This window comes from Alligator mississippiensis, chromosome 4, assembly GCF_030867095.1.
Source record: "Alligator mississippiensis isolate rAllMis1 chromosome 4, rAllMis1, whole genome shotgun sequence".
Taxonomy (NCBI): domain Eukaryota; kingdom Metazoa; phylum Chordata; order Crocodylia; family Alligatoridae; genus Alligator; species Alligator mississippiensis.
In genome coordinates, this window is record NC_081827.1 from 186,420,344 (window position 1) to 186,431,477 (window position 11,134).

The 11,134-nt window shown below is 44.7% G+C and overlaps 1 protein-coding gene across 1 annotated transcript; it reads right to left on the reverse strand.

Moving 5' to 3' along the window:
• Positions 1–671: 671 nt before the first annotated feature.
• Positions 672–10,615, reverse strand: LOC132249893 (uncharacterized). Its single transcript, XM_059725553.1, has 2 exons — positions 10,505–10,615; positions 672–2,480 (listed from the first exon to the last, which is right to left on the reverse strand). Exons 1-2 carry the CDS (start codon positions 10,551–10,553, stop codon positions 1,819–1,821), a joined length of 711 nt encoding a protein of 236 aa, XP_059581536.1. The 5' UTR covers positions 10,554–10,615; the 3' UTR covers positions 672–1,818.
• Positions 10,616–11,134: the final 519 nt, after the last annotated feature.

Below are 11,134 nucleotides of genomic sequence, written 5' to 3' on the forward strand. Positions count from 1 at the left end.
ACATTCTTGTGATGACTGTCTAATCAAGTATCGCATGCTCTGTGGCACAGACAACACAGACCTACAATAGTTTCCCCCAAAGAGCTTACAGTCTAAACCAGTGGTGCCCAACCTTTTGGCCCCAGTGGTGCCAAGATTGGGCTCCAGGGGTCCTAGTGCCACTCCTTCCTACCCCTGCATGCCAGGGTTGGGCCCCAGCTGCCTGGAACCCCACTCCCAGCCCCCAACACTGAGATTGGACCTTGGGCCCAGGGCTACCTCTGCATGCCAGGATTGGGCCCTTGGGCCTGGCACTGCCCTCGCCTGGCTGTGTACACTGAGATCAGGTGTCCAATGTAGCATGCAGGGCCTGGGGCTCCCCATTGGTCTAGATATTTGGCAGGAGAGAAGCAGTGCCTTCACTTCCCTGCTGCCAAATTTCCAGACCTGTGGGGAGCCCCATGACTTGGGTGACATGGCACTGCAGACTGGATGTGGTGCATGGGTTGGGGGTTGAGCATCCCTGGTCTAAATAGCTGGATCCATAGTCCATTGTCCACCACAAGCCCAGGCAGCATTAGCCTAGCTAAAGTATGCTAGTGTCTGTAACCAGTGCCACAAAAGGAGCAATCTGGTAAATAAAAAATATCATGTCACCTGTCTTTGGTTCCCTGGGATGATGAGCAGGTGAATCAACAGGGAACAGACTTTGGCATAAATCCAGGAAAAGGCTCACAGTCATGCATCTGGACTGTAGAAAAATATACAATCATGTACAAGCAAAACAGCTTAGGCAAACATTGACAAGCTTCTCAGTTCTGGTAACAGTTTAACTGCCTTATAATACTTGTTTAAAAATCCCACTCATTGCAGAAATGAGCTGTGTATAGTCCTCTCCTCCTTCATTGAACTTTTTTCTTAATCTGCTCCAGTGATTAAAAATTAGGGCTGTAAAATGTCATCACCTGCCACCATCCAAATACATCTCGCTTCAATGAAGTTGACAATATTCAGCCTGGACCATTAAGCTACCATCTTTCCCACTCAGTTTTGCTAGAATAATTTTGGAGAAAATTCCCGCTAAAGTAGACAAGACAGGAGTACTTCTAAATCCAAGGTCCATCCAAGCCAAAGGGTCCATGCAACTAGTGTAGTGAAAGCATACAACTTTGTAATGTCAACAGCACACAAGGGAATCGTGTACCTAACATGACATTGCGCTGTGTGATCGCCGGGTCTCGAGTAATCAGTCACGTGCTGCCTTGGCTCGCGCACTAAGGAATGTACACCCTGCAGCCTCCCACAAAATGCCGAGCTGATGTTCCCTCCACGGGAAGCCTTCCCCTATCTTGCCTGCCATGACTTGAATGTTTCCCAGTGAGGGGGGGGTGGGGAGACTACCCGGGGATCTTCTACGGCGCGCTCGGCCCAGTGGTCACCAGCGGGGCTCTGCCACCCCTACACCCCATCCTCATGCCACCTCAATGAGTTGTCCCGTCTTCGTGACTATGTACCTCTTCTTCCACTACCATGGAGCCTCTCGATTTCTGTCCTGCCCAGGATACCGGCTTCCAAGGCTGATTTGCTTATTCCATCCTAAGTTATGTATGTTCACAGGTCTTGCTCATGATGTCTGTACTCGTCTAGGGGGAGCTTTCCCCTGAGGCCTTGACCCCATGTGCCACCCTATGGAGTTCACCACATATCTTCTATTCTTGTGCAGCCTTCCTGCCCCTCAACCCCTTCGCACAGAAAAACTGAAAAGAAACACAAAAAGAAAAACACAAAACGACTCCCTTCCCAGGTCCCTTGTGTCAGAGACCCTGGGTGCTGAGTCCTCTACGGTCTGGCTGGGAGCTGACCTCCTGCTTGAGTCCTCCCTTCCCCTTCTATAAGCCCTGAGCTACCCCGTTTCTCTCCCTTCCGGAGCATCCCTATCCAGGTGCCTCGCCATTCCCTAACAAGTGGCTGGCTCTCTCCCATGCTCAGGGTCAGTGCCTTGATTCTCTGTGGTCCTTCTGTCTGCTTCTGCCGGGGCTCTCTCAATGGATAAAGCTCCTCCTCCTCCCCACGGCCCCCAGTACTCCCACCTGCTGTGGTGATGACCGTTGTGTGCCCTTCACTGTTTTCCCTGTAGCTGATGCCTTCACAGGCTGGTGGAGCCGCTTCCCACTCGCCTCCAGCGCTGGTGGTTTGTTCCCGACTGCTGTTGCTGCAGCTGGTGTCAGAAGCCTCCTCTGGCTCCTTGCTCACTCTTCCCAGTGGGAATCCCGGAGTGGGCCTGGCATCCCCACACTGCCCGGGTCTGTCCTCTCTCCCCTGTTCTCTCCCGGGACATGCGGCCATTGACTCTCCAATCTGGATGATCAGATACCTAGTTACAGCTGGGATGACTGACAGCAGCTTTTGCACAAGTCCAAAGTGGGGCTTGAATTCACACCTCCCATTAATGTAGCAAGATGCCTTAACCAGTCTACCATCATGTCCTGACAGCGCTCCATCTAGGAGAGGAAAATATATTGCATTTGCTCTCAAGTACAATGTCAGTTCAAAAACAAGTGGGGGGAAAGCACATATGAAAGGAACATTATATGTTTAACATCAAAAGTGAGAGAGAGGCCTGTCCAAAAAAACAGAATCATTGCAAATTTTGATGCATCTAGCATATTTATATGGCCCTTATTACTGTAATATCTATTATTGGACAAGTTCTAATGGCCCTGGAAAGTGGAGAAATGTTACTATATGTGTTCTACAGTGGGAAGCTGCAGTACAGAAAGACTTAATTATTAGCCCATGGTCACACTCCTGTATGGCAAAGGAAGTCATTTATCCTGGGTCTGCCAGCACCTAGATTAGGGTTTTAACCACACAAGTATCTTTTCTAAGTATATGCTTAGTTGCTTTAATTCTCTACTTCCATAGATGAGATGTGCTCTAAGTGCTCTGATTTTCAAAAGTGCTGAGCATTTAGGTATGCTTTTCAAAATAAATAAATAAATAACTCTGGATCCCAGAAAAAATATCTCCTGTGCATGACCTTCCTTCAGAATTTCATTATTAGAAAACCAATTTTTAAATTAAGGGGATTAGATACTTGTATTAAGTGTGTGTGTGTGTGCGTGCGTGCGTGCGTGTACGCTCGTGTGCATATGTGTGTGTGTGTGTATACACAGGCAGTCTGGTTTCTTTTATAGATGCCATAAACTTAATACTAGCTAATAAAATGTTTAAGAACCACTTTAAATTTACTTATAAAAATTTCCCAGGTTGGCTATAATTTAAAGCAAAACTTTAATATTAAACACAGCATAAAGGCCAAGACTTCAAGGCCTGAAATGTTAGTAAGTTCTATAAGTTAAAGCTCCTGTTAGTGGCTAACTTTTCTACACTTCACATCCTATATCCTTATACATAAAAAAGGAATAAAATGAAATATTACATTTTACAAGAGCAGCAGGAATACGAAGTGAGCAGTAGTACTATGGATTTTCAGCTTAGAAAAGTTTGATGTTCAAAAGGCAATTTCCTCATCTTTTCAATACTCACCATTCGCATTGTAACACTGCATTTCATTTCTCTGTGTGTTCAGGTTGAGAAGAAATTAAAAGCAAAAGACAAGGTGGGGGTGGGGGGTAAAATCAGAGCTATTTGGCTTTGAATTTGCAAGTTTTGTCAGTATGTTTTTTTGTCATATTCACAGACTAGCTAGTCAGTGTGAGCTCTCTGTTTATCAATTAAGTAAACCCAAGCAAAAAAATCCATCATACAAACAGCTGAAAGATTAGATCACCCTGGCACCATTCCCTAAATGTCAAAATGCCCAACTGTTTGGACCAAGAAGGGGAAGGTACATTCAAGAGCCAAGTGTGTTATAGAAGTATATCCTGACAACAGCTCTTGGACATTACCTTCTAATTAGCAATTTTACTTAAGCTGTTCTTAGCCATATTCTCATGCATCATTTGCTATAGAGACAGGATCTAAATCATAAAGGGCATTATAGATCAAAATGAACACCCCCAGAAACTAAAATAGTCTTCGACTGGTCCTCAAGATCCTGGACCAATCCTCAAATCCTCAAGGGTGGATTCTCAGTTTTGTCCTAGACATAGGAATTGACAGGCCTATCATACCAGTGATTCATTTTATGATGTATTATGTTTGACATTGGCCATTTGAAGATTTTTCTGAGGAAAAACGATGTAATTATAGAATAATTTACCCATAATTGCAATTTAGTGGCCACTTGTGTCATGGAGCATGGGGGATTAGTACATCCTCATTTTTCCCCCACCTCACACAAATGGATATTATTATTATTATTATTATCTAAATGTTAAGCTTCTTTTGAATCACACCAAGCTTTAGGCATAAATTATATCTTGTTTCAGCCAGTTCCACAGGCTAATTAAATTAAAAACGTGATCCTTGTATTGGACTCTAATCAAAACCATCTTGTTCAATTTCCTTCTTACTAATGAAAAAAAAAGTCTCCAGTGCCTCAGTATCGTAGTTTTCAGATCAACAACCATGGCCACTTGCCAACGTCTAAGGGAGCTGAAGACAACTCCATAAAAAGTGATGTCCCAGAGAGACAATGAGATGAGACACAATGGCTCACCTCTGTTCTGCTGTCTCAGCCTGTCACTAGTTAATGCAAATGGTTTGTTAAAATAATAATAGTGCTCAGGCCTAATGTGGTGCTTTTCTTCCGTAGAACCTGAGTTCTTTCCAGAGGTGGGCAAGTCTCATGCTAAACAAATGTCATATGCCACTGTCGCAGGGCACCTTGGTGCTCCTGCTCCTAGAGAGGGGAAAGCTGCCAGAGGAGAAGCTCCAACGGAGATAACGAGCACAGCTGCAGGTTGCCAGGGCAACTGATAAGGATCAGCTGGCCAGAAGGGGGCAAGGCCTGGCCTTTATAAAGCCCAGGGCTGAGGCTAGGCTGGCAGTTCCCTGCCAGCACCCAGAGAGGCAGGAGCTCATGGGGCTAAGATGCCAGGACTGCTTGAGCAGGCTGAAGGATGGTGGCTCTGTGGTGCAGGAGTTATGTTGTTGCAGCCAGGCGGCCTTGAGTTACGTTACAGCCAGAAGGTTTGTGTTTTGTTTGGTTAGTGTTGGTATTACAACCGGAGGCTTGGGTGAGGCTGTAGGGGTTGGAGGAGGCCTCATAGGGACCCCATAGGGGTGGGGTGCCCTAGCACCAGTGAGGGTGCAGTTTAGCGCTAGGAGGGCGCATTATTCTCACAGTGCCAGTGAAGGCGCAGCTTACGCGCCAGTGCAGGAGCAACTGGCGGCGAGGAGCGCAACCAGTGGGTTGCGGGTGCAACCAGTGGGTTGCAGACGGGGAACACAGACCCTGGGTTGTGTGCGGGGTACGTAGACTCCAGCCCCAGAGAGAGGGGTGATTTTATTGGGAAGTCCAAGGTGGGCACGGCGAGCCCCAAAGAGGGGGAGAGCCATGTTGGTCTATTGAGAAGCCCGAGGTGGGCACAGCAACACCCAAAGAGGGGGAGTGCCATATTAGGGAGCCCAGGACGGGCGCAACAGATGCCAGCAAGGGCGTCACTTGCAGGGTGCATAGACCCCAGCCCCAGAGAAGGGCATTATTGAGGAGCCCGAGAGGGGCAATGTTTAAGAAGCCCAGGACAGGCGTGGTGGACCCGGTGATAGGCCTGCACCGCAGGAAAACCCAGGACAGGGGCAGGGTGCTGCGGTGGACCCCAACGGAAGGGGTTAGTGGCACAGCGCCCCAGGAGAAGGGCAAGGTGCTGCGGTTGTCCGCAAAGGGGATAGCAGCACGGTGAGCCCGTACCAGAGAGGGTAGTAGGCCCAAAAGACCGGTGGGCAGAGAGGACGTCCCTGAGGGGACTAGCCTATTGTAAAGAAGGCCCAAAAATGGGCATAGGCGTGTTGTGACCGGACAATGTCTATCCCATCTGCGAGGCTTGGGGCGTGGTATCAGGGGAGGTAGGAGCCACGCGCAGCCCATAAGGCTAGGGTTCCTGGGGAGCACCCATCATACCGGGAGACCACAGGGGTCCAGGAACACACAGGGACAGAGGTCCCGAGTAGCTGTGCCCAGGGAGTGATAGGCAGCCTCCCAACATATACCAAACATCAAAGTCGTGGCGGGCGAGAATAAGAGGGAGCCTTGGGCCGGCCTTGACACGGAGTAAGGGACCTCAAGGAGATCACGGCCCTCCTGAAGGACCCCGCCGTGACAGCCACACATAGTGTGAATATAAGCAGAGCTCTTAGAATTCAAGCTACTCAGGGCTGAAGATATCTACTGTTGGATTAATGAATAGGGAGACGAAGACTTCTTTTAAACGTTACCAATCACTGACATGACTCAGTCTCAGCATTCCCACAAATGACTGCCTTTGTACTCCCACTATACTTATTAAAGGCAGTAAGATGAGTCCCTTTCACTTCAGTCGGACGTGTATGAGGCCAGTAAGCTTTATAGAGCCAATAGAATTAGCTTTACCTGGAACCCCTCATAAGAAAGAAGGGAAGAAGCTCTGGCTGATAAAGGATGTTGGGTCGTGCTGAATCTTTGAGGAATGTCAGTGATTAGTAACACCTTTCAAAAGATCTTTCTTGCTCTGGTCTCGGGGTAATGCTGACCCCTAACAGATAAACACAGATGTATAGAATCTGCCTGAATTATACTAAGACCACAGGATTTTCTGTGAGTAACACTTTACTAAGATGCTTTCTGTAACCTGAAGCCTTGGCTTCCCCATAATATTGGTTTCAAAATATTGATAGAGGTTGGCTTTGATCTCAGTTAAGTTCAGTGTTTATCTTTGTCTTCTCACCATCAAAGACTTGGGGCTGGGGGAAACATCAGATAGTTTAGATCTTAAGACAAAATCACAACTCATAACAGATGGTGCAGGAGCCATTTGATATTAAAGGATGAACTTTCTTCTTTGAATGCAGGACTGGGAAAATAAGAAAACTGAAGGTTGTCCAGGATGTAAAATTTTAGTGGATAGGACTCCAATATAGCACCTCTTGTATCACCTGTGCCTCTCCTTGATTTCCTTTGTTGCCAGGATTTTTTTCTCTTCATCTTCCAGTCACTTCTTTGGATTCTTCTTTCTGTATCATCATAGAACTATAAGGCTGGAAGGGACCTCAAGAGATCATCTAGACCCACTACTGTGCATATAAATAGAGAACTGCCTCTTACAATGCTGTCATTCATGGTACAGTTCAGGGGACTTACAAACCAGTCTGACCTCTTTTTTTTTGGTCTTACTGAGGGTTAGTGGGCAACTTTCATTTTGAAACCATAGTAAATAAAGCTGTTCAGACATTTTTTTTTTCATGGAAAATTTTTATATTGAAAAAGGGAGAGAACTTTTTTTTTCAAAATCACCTCCATTTTGACACAAACTGCAGTGAAAATGCATTTAAAATCTTGTGGATTTGCTCTTTTTCAGACTCTTTGTTGAAAACTTTGAAACCTTTTTTCTAGAATTTTAATTTAACCTGGGGTTATATTTTTATCTTCATAATCTTTTATGAACTATCCATAAAGTTTTGAAGTGAGAAATGGAATTTCCAAGTTTCAGTTAACACTGCTTGAAGACAAGCTTTCACTGATACATTTTCCTCTTAGTCTGTTTTGGTAATACATGACAGTGTCCTTATGTGAGCATGATTCTTATGCTGATAGTATATTTATTTGCATTATATTAAGGATGGCTGCCTTCAAGTGAGATCAGGGCTCTTGTATAACCACCTCAAAAGCGATAGTCCCTTCCCTTTAAAGTCTAAAAGAAGAACGCAGGCTAAGGATGGAAGAAATAAAATACTATTTTGCCTATTTTTCAGTAGAAGAGCGAAAGCACAATGAGATTAAGTGAGCTGCCAAGGTCAAAAAATGACGGTCTCTGGCAGAACCTGCAACTGATCTCGGCTCCTCTGTGTCCCAAATCATTGTTCTGCTCAAAAATGGTCATTATTCACAGATAACTTACTGAATTTTCCTCCTAGGAAAGCTTTTTAATGAATATTTGTAAGCGCTGTTGTATTTCTGCTTCAGTATTTAGAAAAACAAAAGTCATCCTCTCTCTCTCTCTCTCTCTTTTGATGGTGAAAAGATAGTTGGACACAGATTTTTTTTCCATTGGGGGAAGCTATTGCTATTTCCCTTGTTTTTCGTTCTGGCCACAGCCAAGGAAAAAGCTAGGAATAGGGAAAGACCAATATCTATGATCCCTGATCTGAGCTGCTTCTATTTGCTAAACAGCTGCTTTTGGAGATCACAAGCAGAACAAATAGAATGGTGGTGCAAGTAAAGAATGGGTGGAAATAATTAATGTATCCACAAGATCAGTCAGGACCATCTGCCCTATGAAGTAAATGTAAAGTGACTACAGACAAAGCTGTGCTGCTGCTGCAAAGGGCTCTGAACTGCACTGAGTTATTTTTGGTCTGGCCGCGCTGGCAGAAGCTCTCCCAGCTGAACAGCAATCAGTTCCATGTGTGCAGGCTGGAATGCAGGCAGTTGAACAGATTCCAGTGACATGATGTGCTTCCTTAAAAGGATTGCAAAATCTGAGCAGAGATGCCTGATGTGGTAGGAGGGAAAATGGTTTTCTTCCAGCAGTGCCACCATGAAGCACATGAGTGTGCTCACACCACAAATAATTAATCATTTAAAACCGTCTTCCGTGGAACCTGCCTCTGACCCAGGAAGATGCAATAGGAAACACTGTCCAGCATGAAAAATGGGTGGTGTGCAGGAGGGAACCATGAATCACTAGTAACTTCTTTGTATTTTCATAGATTCATATATTGTAAGGCCAGAAGGGACCTTGGAAGATCATCGGGTCCAGCCCCCTGCACCAAGCAGGAAAGATAAGTGGGGGTCAGGTGACCCCAGCAAGGTGACTGTCTAGTCTCCTCTTGAAGATTTCCAGGGTAGGGGATTGCACCACCTCTGGAGGGAGCTTATTCCACAGTCTGGACACCCTGACTGTGAAGAACTTTTTCCTAATGTTGAGCCTGAAAGTCTTCCAGGAGCTTGTGGCCATTGCTCTCAGTTTTCCCCTTCGGTGTAAAACAGTTGTTCCCAGAGCCCTTGATGTACTCCCCTAGTGTAGCAGAAAGCTGCTACCAGGTCCCCTCTCAGCCTTCTTTTCTTCAGGCTGAAGAGTCCCAGATCCCACAGCCTTTCCTAGTGTGGCTTGCTATGTAAGACTCTGATCATACGGGTGGCTCTTGTTTGGACTCTCTCAAGCTTGTCCTTCTTTGACTTGATTATTCATCCATTGTGGGATAGTCAGATTCTTCTTTATTTTCCTTTACACCAAGTCACTTTTCTGCAACTGTAGGAGTGCAAACAGTACTTAAAGTGAGCAGAAATTGCCTTCTCACCTTCCTGTTTCTTTTTGCACTGTAGATGAAAATTAGGCCTTTATGGGTATGTCTGTCCAATAGATGTACTGGTATTCAGCAGTCTTCCCCTATATCCAGGGGCAGATCTGGTGGGGGGGGGAAGTGGGTGCAGTGATGCAGTCACACCCTACTTTGATTCCTGATCCACCCAAAAGTTCTTAAAATCAAAAACCTGGCTGTGGCAGCAGCATTTCTAGTCAAGCAGCAGCAAAGCAGTCAATTGCCTTTATAACTCATTATAATCTGCATGATTCCTTCTGAACTGTTCATTCCACAGGTGTTAATGCCTTTCTCTCTCTTATAATGGTCTTTAATGGTTCTAATAATCAAGTTATGCTTTCTTCTGCAATTCTGCTGTTGTTTAGCTGCTCCTAGAAATGTACCTCCTAGCTAAAAACATTAACTCTGGCATGGAAATAACTTTTAGTGAATTATTGGATGCGCTATCAAGATGCTCAAGAAAGCTAGATTTTGTTTTATGAATCTGAAAAAGAGATGTACATGTCCTTTTAATGACTATAGGACTAATGAAACAACTTTTGATTTTTGCCTAATTTGTTGTGTTATACATAATATATGATATAGCAAATTAATGCACATTCCAAAACAGATTTTTTTTCTTTTGCTTAAATTGAATCTTAAAATTTAATAATATAGCCATAGGCCCCTAGCATATTACTAAAGCTTTTACATTTCTTTTTAACTAAAGAAAAATGGGTGGTTATATGTGATGATGTACCACACCATCTGCATTCCTAGATCTGCCCAGGCCTACACCTCACCCACCCGCTCTCACTCTGAACATCTCAACTTGGAAATGAGATCTTAAAACCACCTTGCTCAAAGTCTCTTCCTCTGGTGCACATGAAGCAGCAGAGCACCTCAAGGGTCTCATTTCTATGATGGGCATGTATTGGGAAGGGCTGTACTGTAGCATGCTTATGTGAAAACATTACAGAGATGCCCTGATCTAACGTATCTGTAACTTTTGTTTGATCTTACAGAAAAACCCCAAACCCTCTCAACAAATGCTCCTCCTCACTTCTATAATTAGGTGCTTGAAATGCACTAGAAAGCAAGTCCAAATAAACATTCACTTAACTCAGCTTCCAAAGTAGAGAAACCCAAGTCTGACAAAACACTTCTTCCATGTAACACTTCCGTCTCTTGTCAGAGCTTCCCAACTGTTCCAAGCCTGTGCCCCAGCCAGGACAGCTCTGTAAAGCAGGAAAGAAGCAGACCAGTACAATGGCAAGGGAAGAGAGAGAAGGAAAATCTACCCTGAACAAAAAGTGTTTCCTGTAGATTAGGCAAACATCTGTCCTTTGTGTGATGAGACTGAATCTTCCCAGGAAGTAGAAATGGGAGAGGATATAGTACTGAAGTAGATATACTTGTGTTGCCAAGCATGCCCAGAATGGGAGGCAAGCCTTTTTTCATACAATTCATGGCATGCATGTGACTTCTTACCTTGAAGTTAACCAAAAGCCTGTGGGCTGGAAATCATGTCCTCATTCAGAAGTTAAGAGCGATTCGTATGAAATTTTGTCCAAGTATTGCAACTTCCATATGTACATTAGCTAAGGTAAAAAAAAAATGCATGAGATATAAAGTGCCCTGCTTTTGGGAATACATCAGATATTGCCTGACTAGCTTTAAGGAAGTATTACTCAGATAGGTAATTCTTTCCACTTTATTTTGATTACCATAAAAAGAATGAGTCAGGTCCCAC